Below are 19494 nucleotides of genomic sequence, written 5' to 3' on the forward strand. Positions count from 1 at the left end.
ACACAATCTCTCCTCATATGTCATTCCTGCCATCCCAGGTATCAGCCTGGTGAATCTTCGCTGCACTCCCTCCATGGCAAGAACGTCCTTCCTCAGGTAAGGCGACCAAAACTGCACACAACACTCAAGGTGTGGTCTCACCAAGGCCCTGTACAACTGCAGCAAGACATCCTTGTTCTTGTACTCGAACCCTCTTGCTGCGAAGGCCAACATACCATTTGCATTCTTAACCGCCTTGCCAGTGACGCTCACATCCCGAGAATAAAAATATTAAAAAACACATCACTGTATTCACATGTCACCAATTCAAGCCAGAATACCACTGATCATTGATTCTGGAAACAGTTGTTGTACTCACACAGTCTTGTGTCACTCGTGCACACACCTCCCAAACCCGCCACCTCGTCCACCTAGAAGGACAAAGGCAGCAGGCGCACGGGAACACCACCACCTCCAAGTTCCCCTCCAAGTCACACACCATCCTGACTTGGAAATATATCGGCCGTTCCTTCGTCGTCGCTGGGTCAAAATCCTGGAACTCCCTCCCTAACAGCACTGTGGGAGTACCTTCACCACACGGACTGCAGCGGCTCAAGAAGGCGGCTCACCGCCACCTTCTCAAGGGGCAATTAGGGATGGGCAATAAATGCTGGCATCGCCAACGACGCCCACATCCCATAAACGAATAAAAAAATGACGCATGCTGCAGGCTATTGGGCAGATGCAATGTCAGGAGGCCCACAGAAGAGCCACAAATGCAGCAGAGTCCAGAAAGGAACTGTTGTGATAAAGGATGCAGTGCGATGGAGCAGTGCTCAGCATTCAGAGCACATCATCCATTAAGTTATTTCATTCATTCTTTAAGTCCTCTTCCAGCCCTTCCCCCAGCACACACCATCTCCTTGCCAGAGGCTGGGGACAGGTAGCAGACTCCCACACGGCCAGCTGGTGGCACCACTGAGCCACTGCCTGCAACCAAAGTCTTGGGTTCACAACTAGAGGAGTCCAACAGGGAGGAGATAGTCAATTAATATCAAACCTTGGTTAGACCACTCCTGAGTACTGTGCACAGTTCTGGCCTGCGCACTACAAAAAAGATATTGAAACACTGCAGAAAATGCAGAAAAGATTTTAATTGTTCCTCTCTGCCTCTCTCTCTGTTCCCCCTCACCCTCCTTATTCCTGGCCTCACTCCTGTGTCCCTCTCACTTTTTCTCATATTAAAGGAGACGACCTTGAGGAGAAATACAAGCGAACAGTTCATGAAGTGGAATCACTCAAAGACCAGTTAGGTAAGAGGGAACATTCTACATCCAGAATTTGAAATAAAGTTTGTCCCAAATTTCTATCTGATGTGTGAATGGGCTGAAAGGGGCGAATGGGGTGAATAGGGCTGGAATAAGGACTTGCAATTCCACATTATCTCAGTGTCAGCTGTGGCTCAGTTGGTAGCACCTCTGAGTCATAAGGTTGTGCGTTCAAGTCCCACTCCAGGACACTCAGTGCAATGCTGAAGGAGCGCTGCACTATCGGAGGTGCCGTTAAACCGAGGCCCTGTCTGCTCACTCAGGTGGATGTAAAAGATCCCATGGCCACTACTCAGAAGAAAAGTAGGGGAGTTTTCCCCGGTGTCCTGGCCAATATTTATCCCTCAACCAACATCACTGAAACAGATGATCTGTCATTATCACATTGCTGTTTGTGGGAGCTTGCTGTGTGCACATTGGCTGCTGCATTTCCCACATTACAACAGTGACTACACTTCAAATACTCTAACTACAGATACTCTGTATCTAACCGGACAGTGTAGAGGGAGCTTTACTCTGTATCTAACCCCGTGCTGTACCTGCCCTGGGAGTGTTTGATGGGACAGTGTAGAGGGAGCTTTACTCTGTATCTAACCCGTGCTGTACCTGCCCTGGGAGTGTTTGATGGGACAGTGTAGAGGGAGCTTTACTCTGTATCTAACCCGTGCTGTACCTGCCCTGGGAGTGTTTGACGGGACAGTGTAGAGGGAGCTTTACTCTGTATCTAACCCGTGCTGTACCTGCCCTGGGAGTGTTTGATGGGACAATGTAGAGGGAGCTTTACTCTGTATCTAACCTGTGCTGTACCTGCCCTGGGAGTGTTTGATGGGACAGTTTAGAGGGAGCTTTACTCTGTATCTAACCCATGCTGTACCTGCCCTGGGAGTGTTTGATGGGACAGTTTAGAGGGAGCTTTACTCTGTATCTAACCCATGCTGTACCTGCCCTGGGAGTGTTTGATGGGACAGTTTAGAGGGAGCTTTACTCTGTATCTAACCCGTGCTGTACCTGCCCTGGGAGTGTTTGATGGGACAGTGTAGAGGGAGCTTTACTCTGTATCTAACCCCGTGCTGTAGCTGCCCTGGGAGTGTTTGATGGGACAGTGTAGAGGGAGCTTTACTCTGTATCTAACCCCGTGCTGTAGCTGCCCTGGGAGTGTTTGATGGGACAGTGTAGAGGGAGCTTTACTCTGTATCTAACCCCGTGCTGTATGTGCCCTGGGAGTGTTTGATGGGACAATGTAGAGGGAGCTTTACTCTGTATCTAACCCCGTGCTGTACCTGCCCTGGGAGTGTTTGATGGGACAGTGTAGAGGGAGCTTTACTCTGTATCTAACCCCGTGCTGTACGTGCCCTGGGAGTGTTTGATGGGACAGTGTAGAGGGAGCTTTACTCTGTATCTAACCCGTGCTGTACCTGCACTGGGAGTGTTTGATGACAATGTAGAGGGAGCTTTACTCTGTATCTAACCCCGTGTTGTACCTGCCCTGGGAGTGTTTGATGGGACAGTGTAGAGGGAGCTTTACTCTGCATCTAACCCATGCTGTACCTGCCCTGGGAGTGTTTGATGGGACAGTGTAGAGGGAGCTTTACTCTCTATCTAACCCGTGCTGTACCTGCACTGGGAGTGTTTGATGACAATGTAGAGGGAGCTTTACTCTGTATCTAACCCCGTGTTGTACCTGCCCTGGGAGTGTTTGATGGGACAGTGTAGAGGGAGCTTTACTCTGCATCTAACCCATGCTGTACCTGCCCTGGGAGTGTTTGATGGGACAGTGTAGAGGGAGCTTTACTCTGTATCTAACCCGTGCTGTACCAGCCCTGGGAGTGTTTGATGGGACAGTGTAGAGGGAGCTTTACTCTGTATCTAACCCCGTGTTGTACCTGCCCTGGGAGTGTTTGATGGGACAGTGTAGAGGGAGCTTTACTCTGTATCTAACCCGTGCTGTACCTGCCCTGGGAGTGTTTGATGGGACCGTGTAGAGGGAGCTTTACTCTGCATCTAACCCCGTGCTGTACCTGCCCTGGGAGTGTTTGATGGGACAGTGTAGAGGGAGCTTTACTCTGTATCTAACCCGTGCTGTACCTGCCCTGGGATACTGACACCAGATACCGAAAGTGGCAAAAATTCTATTTTCCAGCATTAATATCTCTCACTTTGATGAACATATAATTACCCACCACCCCCCCCCCCAAAGGAAAGTTGGATTGAAGGTTCTGTTTGAATTCTTATCTCTTGAATACCAGTTCTGCGGAGAGATATTGCGAGACAGGCCTTGCTGGTGAAGGAGGAGTGGAAGGCACAGCTGCAAGTTCTCAAGAATGACTTGACTGAGGAACAAGATGTTAAGAAGTCGATTCACTCAGGTAAGGAGATGTAAATGGGGCAGAATTTACCCTCAAGCTGTCAGGCAGGGTGGGGAGGAGCAGCTCTGATGGCTCATCGAGGGAAATACAGAGCACGACCAGTCCCGGGGTCTGACCCTGGTCTGCGTTGAGTTCGAGGATCACAGCTGGGGCAGCGGCAGGGGGGCAACATGACCTCTGTACCCCGAGTTAGAGGGGGCAGGTTCCCCGCCCCTATTGATGTCCCGTGGTTCCTGCTTGTGTGGTTGTCAAATGAAGACAGGATCAGGCTTAGCTGTGATGCCCTCCAGAGCTGAATAGCCCAACAACACGTACAGTGTAGGCTTACATATGAAAAGAGGCTACTTGGGTGAGATACCAGCGGTCGCTGGAACCCCAGCACAACATGGCATCTTGTGGGTAGTGTTGTGTCGGTACCTTTCTACCTAGACACAATTTAGGACTCAGAACTCAAAGATTCAAACATGAAGTGCTTTATTGGAAGGAAAGGAAGTTCTGGAAAGTTCCGAACAAAGAGAGCTAAACTTAACAGAGAACACCCAACCATTTATTTCCTGTGACAGCGCCACCACAGGTGGGAGGAGAACACACAATAGAACACACAATACATAACATTTCCTCCCCTCTTAAATGGAAGGTCCACATTATTCCTCAACAGGTAAGTTACTTTCAATGCACTAAACGAACCTAGGGTAGAGGTAGACTGCCTCAACCCCTGACTTTACCCTGGGGTTTATTCTGCCCCAGTCTTGTGGGTAAGTCACTAAGCCTACAGATCCAAGCGTCTTGGAGGCCGCCGCTCCCTGACAGGATACCGGCGGTTATCGCTGGCTTCCACAGCAGTAGGCATTGACACAGGCCTGGATGGAGAAGGTGCCTGTGTCAGTCGAAAGTCAGGAGTTTGCACAGGTGGAACAGTCTCTTTGACTTCCTGTGTTGGAGAAGAGCACTGTGGGTTTGCTGGTTTGCGGTATCATCCGGAAACAGTTCAGGCCAACCAGCCGTTGGAGCCTCTGTGGCTGTCTCTGCTCCTAGCAACAGTTGATCTGTGTGTCTTCTCCAGACGACATCCTCAGCAGTCTCAACCGTGTAAGACACAGGGCCCGTCTGCGCGATCACCGTAGCAGGAACCCATTTCGGTCCAGTGTTGTAGTTTCGAGCTAGGACGTGCTCTCCAGGGTGAAACCGTCTCTCCTTGGCTCTTTTCTCTCTCTTTTCAACTTGAGCTTGTTGTTGACAATGGACAACCTGTTCTGCCCTTGGAGGTTTGAGTAAGTCAAAACTTGTCCGCAACTGCCTCTTCATCATGAGCGAAGCGGGGGAAGTTTTGGTTGTGGCATGCGGCTCATTCCTGTAGGACAACAGGAAGCTGTTCAGACGTTGGTGGATTGAGCCCTGACCTTGCGATGCCTTCAAGGCGTGCTTCAAAGTTTGCACAAACCTTTCTGCCCGGCCGTTAGTAGAGGGATGATAGGGCGCAGACCTGATGTGTTGGACACCATTCACATGCAGGAAGGTTGCAAACTCCTGTGATACAAATTGTGGACCGTTGTCACTTACGAGTTGTTCCAGTGAGCCATAATGGCTGAACATCTCACCAAGTTTCTCAATTGTTTTCTCTGCCGTGGTAGACCTCATCACAGTGACCTCCGGCCACTTGCTACGAGCGTCCACAACCACCATAAACATCTTCTCTTCGAAAGGACCGGCGAAGTCCACATGTACTCGCTGCCACACTTCTGCAGGCCAATCCCAGGGGTGTAGGGTTGCCAGCTGTGGAACATTCCGGACCCTTTGACATGGGGAACATGTTTTGGCTTTCTCCTCAATATTCCCATCGAGACCTGGCCACCAGAAGTAGCTTCTTGCCATTTCCTTCATCCGAACCATCCCACTGTGGCCTGTATGAAGTTGTTGCAGTATAGGTTCCCTCAGAGGTGGCGGAATGATGACACGGCATCCGCAAAGAAGACAACCTGCCTGGACGGAGAGCTCATTTCTTTTTGAAACGTAAGGTTTCAAACTAGGAGAATCTCCTATAGCTCTCCCTCGAATGACATCGTCCATTACCTCAGACAGGACTGGATCGTTGCGGGTGTACCTTCGCACCTGAACTGCAGTGACAGGTGCTCCCTCCACTTGTCTAAAGTAGAAGATGTCTATCTGACGAGGCTCTGGGGGAGTAACAGGTAAGGGTAGCCTCGAGAGACCGTCTGCGTTGCCGTGCAAGTCTGATTTGCGATATTTGATGTCGTATGTGTGTCCTGACAACAGTAAAGCCCACCTTTGCATCCTGCTTGCAGCGAGAGACAGAATTCCGGTGTGGGGCCTGAAGATTGAAGTCAATGGACGGTGGTCCATCAGGAGCGTGAACCTTCTCCCAAACAGGTACTGATGAAATTTTCGAATTCCAAAAACAATTCCCAAGGCCTCGCGCTCGATCTGCGCATAGTTACTCTCGGCCTTGTTCAAGGTGCGTGATGCGAAGGCGATAGATTTCTCTTCACCCGAAGGCATGATGTGGGATATGACTGCTCCCACACCATATGGTGATGCATCACATGCTAGCTGCACGGGTAGCTTTGGGTCGAAGTGTGTCAGGACCTCCGATTTCAGCAATGCTTTCTTTGCTTGGGCGAAAGCTTCGTTGCACAGTTCAGTCCATTTCCATGTTTTGCCTTGACATAGCAACTGATGTAACGGCTTCAGCAATGTTGCTAAGTCTGGAATAAACTTCCCATAGTAGTTAAGTAGCCCCAGAAATGAACGTAACTGGCTCACATTCTGGGGTGCTGGGGCCTCCACGATCGCCTTGACCTTTGACGGCGCCTTATGCAGGCCAGTAGCGTCAATCACATGCCCCAGGTACTCAACTGAAGACTGAAAGAATTCACATTTGTCTTTATGAACTCTGAGTCCGTACTCTTTCAGTCGTTGTAGTGTCGCATCCAAGTTCAGAAGATGATCCTCCTCATTTGTCCCAGTGACAAGGATGTCGTTCAGGTAGCACTGGACTCCTGGCAGTCCACTCAAAATCTGATCCATTGCCCTTTGGAATAGAGCAGGGGCCGACGTAATTCCAAACGGAAGGAGGCAGTACCTGTATAGCCCCTTGTGTGTCACAATTGTCAGCAGCTCCTTTGATTTGTCATCGACATGCATTTGTAGATAAGCCTGGCATAAGTCTATTTTGCTGAACTTTTGCCCTCCGGCCAGGCCCGTAAAAAGATCCTCAATGAGGGGAAGAGGGTACTGTTCCGCAGATAGCACCGGGTTAATAGTCACTTTAAAATCCCCGCAGATTCGAACAGATCCATCCTTTTTCAGGACAGGAACAATGGGTGTGGCCCATTTGCTCACGTTCACAGGCTCCAGGACTCCATTCTTGACTAAGGCCTCCAAGTTAGCCTCAACTTTTGGCCTAATTGCATAGGGTACAGGTCGGGCTTTGTGAAACTTCGGCTTGCTGTCAGGTTTAATGTCCAGTCTCACGCTGATCTTTTTCATGCTCCCAAGTTCCCCATTGAAGAGTTCTGCATGTTTGTTTAACACTGCAGTCAGACCTGACTCCCCTTTTGACATCATGCGGACTGCAGGCCAGTCCAGCGTGATTTTCTCTAGCCACGCACGTCCCAGTAGCGATGGGTAATTTCCCTTTACCACATATAGTGGCAGTTTTGCAGTCTGTCCGTTCAATTTAACTGTCACCTCAATGACGCCTCTCATGGCCACAGGTTCGCCGGTATACGTCTTTAGCACAATGTTTGTTGGCTGAAGGGTAAGATGCTTTAGCATTTTGTTGCAGACAGTGTCTGAAACAAGGGACACAGCCGCGCCTGTGTCCACCTCCATCCGCACTGATTGTCCCTCCACCAGTGGTGACACCCAGTAGCCATTTGAATCACCTGCAACCGTCAGTATGTGCACCTCTTTCTCCTCAGAGGTGTCGCTCCCCTCTGTTTTGCTTGTTCCATCATACTGCACTGAATGAACACTCTTTTTCCTCTCTTGTCCAAATACAGACATTTTGCTTCCATGCTTCCCAGCTCTGTCTGTTCTTTTTTTACCTCTACAGGCGCGTTTAATGTGACCCTTTTTGCCACAATTTCGGCATTCCAGCTCCGTACACCAGCAGTCATTAGCGCGCTGGCCCGTTTTCCCACAACGGTAACATGTGCCGTTCCGCACACCTTTAGGCTCAGACGACACCATGTGAACTCTCCCTGTTGAACTCAACTGGTGAGCCTCCTTTTCCGCCATCTCCATGGAGACACTAACTTCAATGGCCTTTTCAAGAGTAAGGTTGTCCTCAGTAAGAAGGCGCTTCTGTGTGGCTGCATTTTGCAGACCACACACAAGTCTGTCTCTAATGGTGTCATTCAGCACCTCCTTGAACTGGCAGTGTTCCGACAACCTTTTTAAAGCAGCAATAAACATCGTCACTGATTCCCCCTCCTCTTGATTCCGTTTGTGAAATCTAAATCTCTCAGCAATAACCAGAGGTTTTGGTGAAAAATGTGCTCCAAGAATTTCCACTAGTTGCTTATATGTTTTAGTTCCTGGCTTATCTGGCTGCACGAGGCTGCGAAGTAAATTGAATGTCTTCGGCCCGATTACACTCAAAAAGGTAGGCACGACCTTTTCATTTGCCACCACATTCGCCAAAACAAAATAGTCAAAACGTTCTGTATATGTGCTCCATTGCTCCACATTTTCATCAAAATCACCGATGTTTCCTAATATAGTAGCCATCTCACGTTTCAAATTAAATTTTCTGTTTACTCACTGCACCCGTAACATACGCAGATTCATCCACTCCTCGTTGCCACTTGTTGTGTCGGTACCTTTCTACCTAGACACAATTTAGGACTCAGAACTCAGAGATTCAAACATGAAGTGCTTTATTGGAAGGAAAGGAAGTTCTGGTAAGTTCCGAACAAGGAGAGCTAAACTTAACAGAGAACAACCAACCATTTATCTCCTGTGACAGAGCCACCACAGGTGGGAGGAGAACACACAATACATAACAGGTAGGGGGTGAGAAATTTCAGGTGATTAATTATTTTATTAATTGAAATTGGATCAATTACTGAACTAATAAATCCAATGGATAGTGGATACGGGAGGGAGGGAGGTGGAATTCACTGCTGTACATCCAGATATAAAACCTCCCTCATATTCCAGCTGGTTTCAGGGTTAGGAACCGGCTCTGATCCATCGTCAGACTCTTCCAAGGACAGCGGCAGGTTTTTATAAATGCTTTTAGTTGGTATTTTCTCAAGATCAGGTGTTTCATTGGTTTAGGACCTGGCTTGGGTGGCAGAGCAGAAGGTTCTGGTCTCTGCCAAGCAGTGGGAGAGAGGGTCAGCTGGAGATGGAGCAGTCTTCCCCTCCCCTCCCCTCTCCTCTCCCAATATACAGGTTTATCCTGCGTGCTATTTCATGGAGTCACTTACTATTTCAGATTAAGAACTGCACTAGACTATCACACAGCTCCTGGAGAACATTGAGACAAACTCAGGGACCTCCAGGGTGGGGGGTCGGGGGCACAGAAATGTATCAAATATTAAATAAAAGCTGTGAACAATCCTCGCACCATGTAACCGCCCTCGTACTCTCCGACCCCCAGATATGACCCGTCAGTACAAGACGATGCGGTCAGACCTGGACCTCCGAGTCCATCAGCTGGAGATCGAGGTCAGCCACCTTCAGCAGCAACTCAGTGAGTCCCGGCCAGGATCGAGTGCGAGAATCACACCGACTGTAACACACTGCAGATACGTGTGAGCACTGAGAGTGCCCGTGAGTGTGTGCTTGCAGCATGTGTGTAAGTGTAGTTTGTGTGAGTAAGCTAGCTTGGTGTGCGAGTATTATGTAAGAGTGTGTGTGACTGCAGTGTGTGTGGGTGTGAGTAGAGTGTAGTGTGAGTGAGTAAATGAGTATATCTTAGAGAGTGAATGTGTGAGCATGTGCAGTATAAACTGATTACACTTATAACTAATTTTCACTCAGACATTGTCACACAAAATCTTGCAAGAAACTTACATCTTATGCTGGGATTGTGTTGGAGCTGTGCTGGGATTTAGTGCTGGGATGCAGTGAGGCTGTGCTGGAGTTTGGTTTCCAGATAACAGGTTAGAGTGGGAATAACAACAGAAAACGCTGGAAAAACTCAGCAGGCCAGGCAACATCCGTGGAGAGAGAAACAGAGTCAACGTTTCAGGTCAAAACCCTTTGTCAGGACTGAGAAAAAAAGGCAGGAAATGAAACAGATTAAAAGGCAGTTTGGGGCCTTCCCCTGCCCAGACATGACCAGCGCCACGGTCATTAAATGCCTCAACAGCCTGTTCTGCCTGTTCGGTATGCCGAGCTACATCCACACGGATAGGGGGGCGTCCTTCATGAGTGAAGAGCTACGCCAGTACATGCTGTCCAGGGGTATCGCCACGAGCCGTACCACCAGCTACAACCTCCGGGGTAACGGTCAAGTGGAGCGAGAGAACGGGACAGTATGGAAAGCAGTCACTCTAGCTCTAAGGACCAAGGGCCTCCCTATCTCCCGCTGGCAGGAAGTCCTCTCAGATGTGCTCCATTCGATACGGTCGCTATTGTGTACTGCCACTAATGCCACGCCTCATGAACGAATGTTTAGCTTTCCCCGGAAATCCACCTCAGGCGTATCCATGCCGTCATGGCTCTCCACCCCAGGTCCGGTATTCGTGCGAAGGCATGTGAGGGGCCATAAGACGGATCCTCTCGTGGAGCCAGTGCACCTACTCCACGCCAACCCCCAATACGCGTATGTCCGGCACGCCGACGGAAGGGAGGACACCGTGTCAATAAAAGACGTCGCCCCAGCCGGTAACGACAACAACCACGGCAATAGCAGCAACAACGACCACAGCAACTCTTACCCACCCACTACTCTTTCATCACCCCCGGAAGAACATCGACCAACGGCACCCCCACCAACTACCCCTTCAACAACCCTGGCGGCACCCCCGGCAGAGACCCAGGAGGCCACTGGGGACACCCGCGACACCACAACAGCCACGTCGGTCGCAGAGGACTACCAAACCCCCGAACAGACTAAATCTATAGAAGGGGTGAATGTGATGAAATATTCCATTCATCACTGCCTGTGACTGTGGTTGGTTTCAGGTTTCCCCTCACCATTGTATTGCCTGTGACTGTGGTTGGTTTCAGGTTTCTCCTCACCATTGTATTGTATATTGGAATGTATGGAATGTGTTGTGTGTAGGGCTCCGCCCATACCTGGCCTCTATGTAAGCCAGCTCAGTCTGGCCTCATATCCAGTACTGCAGAGCTCCAGATGGAAGATACCTCTCTCCACTGCATGTTATCTTCTAAGTTAATAAAAGCCTTGTTTTGTTCCGCTAACATCGAGTCTCGGGATTATTGAGGCACATCAGTGGTCAGACCGGGGTCTGGTTGGGGGGTGGTGGGAAAAGGTCATATGTAGGAACTAATTCTGTGGTGTCATTTCCTGTCAGCATCATGTCAGCAACAGTTAGCGAGGACACAGGAGGAGAAAGTGCAGATCATCAAGGAGAAGGATGCCACCATCAAAGAGCTCCAGAGGAAGATAGACAATATGGAGACTGAGTACGAAGTCATCCTCCATGTAGGTATCACTGCCGGGCCTACGAGAAGTGAGAGACGCATGCTGTAGGGGCCACGTATCTGAGCTGGGGTTAAGATGCATTGTTAAGGTGTTAGCCATGCCTCAGTGAGTAGCACTCTTGCCTCTAAGTCAGAAGGACATGGGTTCAAGTCCTACTCCACAGACCTGAACACATAATCCAGGCCGGCACTCCCAGTGCTAGTGCTGAGGGAGTGATGCACTGTTGGAGGTGCCGCCTTTCGGATGAGATGTTAAACCGAGGCCCCGTCTGCCCTTTCTGGCGGATGTAAAAAAGATCCCACGGCATTATTTCAAAGAAGAGCAAGGGAGTTCTCCCCGGTGTCCTGGCCAATATTTATCCCTCAATCAATATCACTAAAACAGATTATCTAGTTTTTTATCTCATTGCTGTTTGTGGGAGCTTGCTGTGTGCAAATTGGCTGCTGTGTTTCCTACATTACAACAGTGACTACACTTCAAAAGTAATTCATTAGCTGTGAAGCGCTCTGGGATGTCATGAAAGGCACTATATAAATGCAAGTATTTCATTCTGTTGCCTTCTGTCTCTGTGAGCTGTGGAAATTCAGTTTGCGAGACAGACAGAGAGAGGGGCAGCTTCTTACATAGAATGAATTTACAGCACAGAAACAGGCCATTCAGCCAAACTGGTCTATGTCGGTGTTTATGTTCCACACGAGCCTCCTCCCACCCTCTTCATCTCACCCTATCAGCATATCCTTCGATTCCTTTCTCCCTCGTGTGTTCATCTCACTTCCCCTTAAATGTATCGACACTATTCGCCTCAACCACTCCCTGTGGTAGCGAGTTCCACATTCTCACCACTCTCTGCGTAAAGAAGTTTCTCCTGAATTCACTATTGGATTTATTAGTGACTATCTCATATTTATGGCCCCTAGTTCTGGTCTTCCCCACAAGTGGAAACATCTTCTGTTGTGTCTGTGTGTTAATAGAGACACTGAAGACAGGAGCTGGTTTGATAGGTGTTTACTAAACAAAGTCTGGAGGGGAACTAACGGATACAACACAATATACAGGCTTATATAGCGCGAGTGGCCATTACCGGCATTACAGTACACAGGGGGCTCTTAAAGGCACATACACTACAATTCCTCCCCTTTTAGACAACCAGTACATAATATTTTAAGTAATTATTAATTACATGTTACAAGAAAAATAATCTACACATTGCTGCAGTTAATTAATTATAAGTCAGTCTCTCTGGAGGCTTCCTGACTCGGTCCGGATAACGCCTCGGTGGTGTAGTAGTTTCTGGTGGTGTAGTAGGTTCTTTTGGCAAGGCTGATTCGGCTTGAATGCCAGTGTCGGGTTCATCGGGTTCCAGTATCACCGGATCGGAGGTAGATATGGGTATCTCTACTTCATCGTTAGGCGTATAGACTTGTGGTGTAGGTTGTCCCTTTTCGGATGACTCTATGATTTGGTCAGCATGGCGCCTTATTATGCTTTCTCCGATGTCCACGGTATACATCAGCGGTCCTAGTCGTGTGCAGATAGTTCCAGGCTGCCATTTCTCGGTACGGTAGTCCCGGGCCAAAACTTGTTGACCTATCTGGAAGGTTCTAGTTGGCCTTTCATTCATGCCTTGAAATTGCCGGTTCTCCACGTCCCTTCTGATGTTGGGCTTGATCAAATCCAGCCGGCATCTTAGGCTTCTATTGAAGAACATCATGGCGGGAGTTTGGTTTGTAACCATATGTGTTGCATTCCTGTATGCGAACAAGAAGTTATCCACCTTGTGCTGAAGTTTTATGTCTTCATTACCCATGGCCTTTATGGCCTTCTTGAAGGTCTGGACAAACCTTTCAGCCAATCCATTGGTGGCGGGATGGTATGGGGCGGACGTGTAGTGCTTAACCCCATTGTTTTTTAAGAACTTCCTGAATTCTTCGGACACAAATTGCGGTCCATTATCAGAACAGATCTGTTCCGGCAGCCCATTCCTGGCAAATATGGTCCTTAATACTGTGATGGTTTTTTCCGTGGTGGTGGAGGACATCTTTATTACCTCCGGCCACTTGGAGTGTGCATCAACCGCAATTAAGAACATTGAGTCCATAAATGGACCAGCAAAGTCAATGTGTACCTTTGCCAGGGAGATGAGGGCCACTCCCATGGATGTAGAGGGGCTTGGGGTGGAGCGTTTTGGACCTTCTGGCATCCTAGGCAGCTCTTGGTCATTTCTTCGATGTCTCCATCGATACCTGGCCACCATACAAACGCCCTGGCTAGGTTCTTCATTTTCACTCCACCCAGATGCCCCTCGTGAAGCTCCTTTAGCACTTTATCCTGGAGTTTGGGTGGAATCACCACTCTGGATCCACACATCAAGGTTCCTCGGCATACTGACAGCTGTTCTCTTCTTTGCGAGAATGCTGGCAACAGTGGTTCGCCATGTGCTGGCCATCCCTTCACTGTTAAATCGTAGACCCGTGAGAGAGTCGGGTCATTTCTAGTTTCCCTTTCAATGGCAGAATTTGTTACTGGTAGACATTCGACTATGGTAGAGTGGAAAATCTCCACTGGGTCTACGGTAGGTGCTTCTTCTACCGTTGGCAACGGTAGGCGCGATAACCCGTCAGCATTCCCATGCTGTTTTGATCCTTTGTATTCTATGTTGTATTGGTGTGCCCCTAGAAAAAGGGACCACCTCTGTAGCCTTTGCGCTGTCATAATGGGAACACCCTTTTTAGGGTTGAATATGGAGATGAGGGGTTGATGGTCAGTCAACAAGGTAAATTTTTGTCCGTGCAGGTAATGGTTGAATTTCTTCACTCCCCATACCAGGCTGAGTGCTTCCCTGTCGATTTGGGCATAGTTACGCTCAGCTGAGTTCAATGAGCGTCACGCAAAAGCTATCGGCCGTTCCGAGCCATCAGGGAATTTATGCGATAATACTGCTCCTACGCCGTAAGGGGATGCATCGCACGCCAGTCTGATTGGCAGTGATGGGTTGTAATGAGCCAAAACTTCTTTGGACGTGATTAAGTCTTTGCATTTATGGAAGGCACGTTTACAGTCTTCGCTCCATTTCCAAATTACTCCTGTTTGTAGCAGTTCATTAAGAGAGTGTAGAAGAGTTGATAAGTTCGGTAAAAATTTATGATAGTAATTTATTAATCCCAGGAACGACCTTAATTGTGAAACATTTTCAGGTGCTGGGGCTTTTATAACCGCTTCAATTTTTTCAGGTGACTTATGCAACCCTTCCTTATTAATTATGTGGCCACAATATGATATTTGATTTTGGAAAAATTCGCACTTGGGGCGATTTGCTCGTAGGCCCCGTTCTCTCAGCCTAGTGAGCACCTGCTCCAAATTGGCAAGGTGCTCGTTGTCGTTTTCTCCTGTTACAAGGATGTCGTCTAGGTAGCATTGAGTCCCCGGAATCCCTTGGAGGACTTGCTCCATAGCTCTTTGCCAGATAGCTGGAGCGGATGCTACTCCGAAAACCAGTCGATTGTACTGGTACAGACCTTTGTGTGTATTTATCGTGAGATATTTTTTAGAGGCCTCTTCAACCTCCATCTGTAGATATGCCTGTGCCAAGTCAATTTTGGTGAAACGTTTCCCTCCGGGTAGTGAGGCGAAAATATCTTCTATCCTCGGAAGAGGATACTGTACCGTGTGAAGGACCGGGTTTACAGTCACCTTGAAGTCTCCACAGATGCGAATTTTTCTCTGTTCTTCAGATTTATCATTATTCAATGCTTTCTTCATGACTGGAACGATGGGTGTTGCCCACTCGCTCCAGTCTATTTTGGATAATACGCCTGCCTTTTCCAAATTCTCCAGCTCTGCCTCGACTGCTGGACGAATTGCGTATGGCACCGGTCTTGCCTTAAAAAACTTGGGAATTGCTGCATCTTCCACTTTTATTGAGGCGGTGATGCCTTTCAAGGTTCCTAGTTTCTCTTGAAACACTTCTTTGGCGTTGGCCAAGATGTCTTTTAATCGTTCAGGTATGACGTCCTCATTGTTTTTTTTCTTACTGGTCACCGTCAGTGCCTGAATGGAGTGCCAGTCTAAACGTATTTTCCTGATCCATTCACGTCCCAACAGCGGTGGACCACCATCTTGTAGAATGTATAAATACAACTTTTGTATTTCCTTGCCGTTGTATACAACAGGCACCCTTATTTTCCCTCTGGGGTATACTTTCTGCCCCGTATATGTTTTCAAGATAATGGATGTGTCTTTTAAAGGTATATGCGGAAATAGCCGCTCGTAATCCCGTCGATTTATGACGGTCAGAGCTGATCCTGTATCTAGCTCCATTTTAACTGGGGACCCTGCTATCGTGAGGGTAACTCAAATGGTCTGGTAATCATCTTTGGCAATTACATTATGTAATTTGAGACCGCTTAGTCTCTTGTTTTCGGAGTCGCTATCGCTCTTCTGGTCTTCGGAGCTACTGTCCGTCATCATTTGTACCTTTCTGTACTTTTCTTTATTGATTTTTTTTTTTCCTGTCTGTGGATTTTTTTTGTCCAGATCGGCATACCCGTGCAATGTGTCCAATCTTTCTGCATTGCCTGCATGCTTTGTCCTTGAACCAGCAGTCCCTCTGGTCATGGGTGGATTTGCCGCAGCGATAACATCTCTCTCAACCCTGTGTCATTTCATGGGTGCCGAAGTCCTGTGTCTTTTGTTGTATCTCTGCAGCTCCTCTTGCGGCTGCTTCGTATGATACAGCCATACTGAAAGCCTTGTCCAGTGTTAAATCTTTTTCAGAAAGCAGCCTTTTCTGTGTTCCTTCACTTAAGAGACCGCAGATGAATTTGTCTCGAAGATAATCTGCTAGCCCTGCCCCGAATTGGCAGTGTTTTGATAGCTTTCTTAATTCGGTGAGGTAATCAGCGTTACTTTCATTCTTGTGTTGATTTCTCTTGAAGAATTTGAATCGTTCCGCTATCAGCAGCGGTGTTGGGTTTAAGTGCTCCTGTAGGGTATCAACAATTTCTTTAAAATTCTTGTCCTTTGGTTTGGCTGGAGTGATTAAATTTCGTAACAGCCCGTATGTCTTTGCGCCCATTAGATTTAGCAGTACTGAAGTTTTTTTTCATCTTCTATTCCATTTGCGGTGCAATATACCTCCACTCTTTCCACATATGTGGTCCAATCCTCTATCTCATTATCAAAAGCATCAATATTGCCAGACTTAGGCATCCTAGAAATAAAATGGCGCTTCCCGCGCTTTTCTTTCTTTTCTGCAGAAAAGATATGGCGCTTCCCCGCCGTTGCTGCTGATGACAACGCTGTTTCCCGCGGTTTCCGTTCTTTTTATTTATTTATTTACAGTTGGAGACTCGTTCCCGCCGGACTCTCTCTCTAGGTCTGAACGCCGACCTGCTTGCAGCGCCGGCCGTCTCCCAAGTGCTCCCTCCCCATCTGTTACTGCTTGCCTCTGCTTTCGCTGCTTGGCCCAGCTGTAGAGCCAGCCGCTGGAGCCCCAGCCCGACGCCCAGGAAGGATTATTGCAGTACCTGCCACCAGCTTGGCTAGCTGGTGAAACCACAGCTTTTTCTTTTTCTTGATTTTTCTTCAACTTTGGACGCCAGAGGAATCGATGTCCTTGAGGTGCTGCCGAATTGCAGGTAAGTCCGTTTCCAATTCGTCGCCACTGTTGTGTCTGTGTGTTGATAGAGACACTGAAGACAGGAGTGGGTTTCATAGGTGTTTACTAAACAAAGTCTGGAGGGGAACTAACTGATACAACACAATATACAGGCTTATATAGCCCGAGTGGCCATTACCGGCATTACAGTACACATGGGGCTCTTAAAGGCACATACACTACATCTTCTCTACGACGACCCTATCAAACCCTTTCATAAGCTAAAAGACCTCTATCTTGAAATCGGTCCCCACAGTAAAAAGTTGAATATGGTTATAAGAGGGCAGCCTGTTTGTTGTTCTATGGGGCACTGCTCCTCCTAAGCCCCAACTCCCCATCCTATACACTCCTCCACCTCCCTGCTTCCTCACTATTCTGTATTCAAGACTCATCGCACCTACCTTAGAATTCACAGCATAGCTGAAGGCCATTCGGCCCATTGTGCCTGTGCCAGCTCTTTGAAAGAGCTCTCCAATTAGTCCACTTCCCGGCTCTTTCACCGTAGCCCTGCACTTTATCCTCTTCAAGTATTTATCCAATTCCCTTTTGAAAGTTACCCCAACTCATTCTTCCCACTCTGAAACTCTTCACCTCCCTTCGCCTCCTCTGTAAGCTTTAAAAACCCAACCCAGAAACTTGCTAATTCACTTCTATCTCTGTTGCCGGGGGCTGCAGTGAGGCCGGGGGTTTGTGAACAGTGAGACCCAATGACCTCTCTCCTCCTCCTCCCCTGGTACAGGACAGCCTGGACATGCTGCTGAACAAGCTGGAAACGGCCAGACTCCAGTGGGAGAAAACAGCGACCAGTTTCCATTCGGAACAGAAGCGGAAACTGCTGGAGTTCGGGCTCAACCCGCTGGAGATTTAAGCCCCGGGAAGCGGCGGACAGTCGGTCAGAGGCTCCTCGGGTGTCTCTGCCTCTGATCAAACTTCTCCATTTCCAAGAGTTTCCTTTTGGACTCGACTCGCCGAAGCTAAAGTGGCTCCATCTTCTGAGCCTCCCATTTGGACAAAGTATTGCAACAAATGAGATTTCATTTTAAATATTGTTTTTGGTCACTTAAAATTGGATAAATAATCTTGAGTTGGAACAGAATTTTCTGACTAAAGCAGGACCTTATGCGAACAATCACCCACCTAACTCCCGGAGTAATCCTCACGTCCAAGTGTAAAACAGAGGTTCAGAAATACTTTCAATCTCAATATCGATCTTTTCCCTCCCCGTCCCGTAATTTATACTGTAATTTTAATTAGTGACTAGTATAAAATATAACGACAAAATGCATCTACTTTTCTAGAAGTGATTTAGCCTGTGACTCACCCACATGTGCCTCAAACACACACATTCACAGCCACACTCAGTCACACACACACACACACACTCAGGCACACACACTCACACACACAATCACAGACACACACACACTCAGGCACACACACAATCACAGGTGTAATGATCAGTAACATGTCATTCTAGAATGGTACACTAGGTGGAGCTGTATGTTTAGTAGTGGGCTACCCACAAGGCAGTAGTCAAGATGGATGCCTGTACACTAGTCCACATGGCTGAATAAATGACTAGCTCAAGCTAGCTGTTCATAATGAAAACGTCTATTTATTTATGAACATAACAACAGGCACACACACTCACACACACAATCACAGACACTCACAGACACACACACACTCACAGACACACACACACTCACAGACACACACACATTACCATCGCCAAATCCCCCACCATCACCATCCTGGGGGTCACCATTAACCAGAAACTTAACTGGACCAGCCACATAAATATTGTGGCTACAAGAGCAGGTCAGAGGCTGGGTATTCTGCGGCGAGTGTCTCACCTCCTGACTCCCCAAAGCCTTTCCACCATCTACAAGGCACAAGTCAGGGGTGTAATGAAACACTCTCCACTTGCCTGGATGAGTGCAGCTCCAACAACACTCAAGAAGCTCGACACCATCCTGGACAAAACAGCTCGCTTGGTTGGCACCCCATCTGTGGTGTATGTGCCTTTAAGAGCAATTATGGTGTATGTGCCTTTAAGAGCCCCAGGTGTGCGTAATGCCGGTAATTGCCACTTGGGCTATATAAGCCTGTGTATTGTGTATATCCTTTAAACCCCCCCCCCCCAGACTTGCTTAGTAAATACCTATGAACCAACTCCTTTCTTCAGTGTCTTTATCTACACACGGACACTACAGTGGCGACGAAGTGGAAACGGACTTACCTGCAATTCGGCAGCACCTCAAGGACATCGATTCCTCCAGTGTCCAGAAGACTCAAGGAAATAAGAGAAACTGTGGTTTCACCAGCTGGCCAAGCTGGTGACAGGTACTGCGCTAATCCTTCCTGGGCGTCAGGCTGGAGCTCCAGCGGCGGGCTCTACAGCTGAGACAGGCAGCGAAATCGGAGGCAAGCAATAACGGACTGGGAGGGTGCACTCGAGAAACGGCCGGCGCGGCAAGCAGGTCAGCGTTTAGACCTCCGTCAGGAACGAGTCTCCAA

General features: G+C 48.3%; 1 protein-coding gene across 3 annotated transcripts in view; it reads left to right on the plus strand.

Annotated features, from left to right (window-relative positions):
• Positions 1 to 18053, plus strand: part of drc12 (dynein regulatory complex subunit 12 homolog) — a 26472-nt gene extending 8419 nt beyond the window's left edge. For 2 of the 3 annotated variants that reach the window (XM_085967671.1, XM_085967672.1), the window contains exons 3-7: positions 1227 to 1292; positions 3554 to 3673; positions 9303 to 9395; positions 11188 to 11318; positions 17714 to 18053. In XM_085967671.1, the coding sequence (XP_085823797.1) occupies positions 1227 to 1292; positions 3554 to 3673; positions 9303 to 9395; positions 11188 to 11318; positions 17714 to 17842 (539 nt within the window). In that variant the 3' untranslated portion in view covers positions 17843 to 18053. The remainder of the gene's footprint in view (positions 1 to 1226; positions 1293 to 3553; positions 3674 to 9302; positions 9396 to 11187; positions 11319 to 17713) is intronic. The other variant, XM_085967673.1, reaches the window with a different exon arrangement.
• The last annotated feature ends 1441 nt before the right edge of the window (positions 18054 to 19494 follow it).

The sequence above is a fragment of the Somniosus microcephalus genome, chromosome 26, assembly GCF_052327205.1.
Source record: "Somniosus microcephalus isolate GS21.2 chromosome 26, FLI_Smic_1.0, whole genome shotgun sequence".
NCBI lineage: Eukaryota > Metazoa > Chordata > Chondrichthyes > Squaliformes > Somniosidae > Somniosus > Somniosus microcephalus.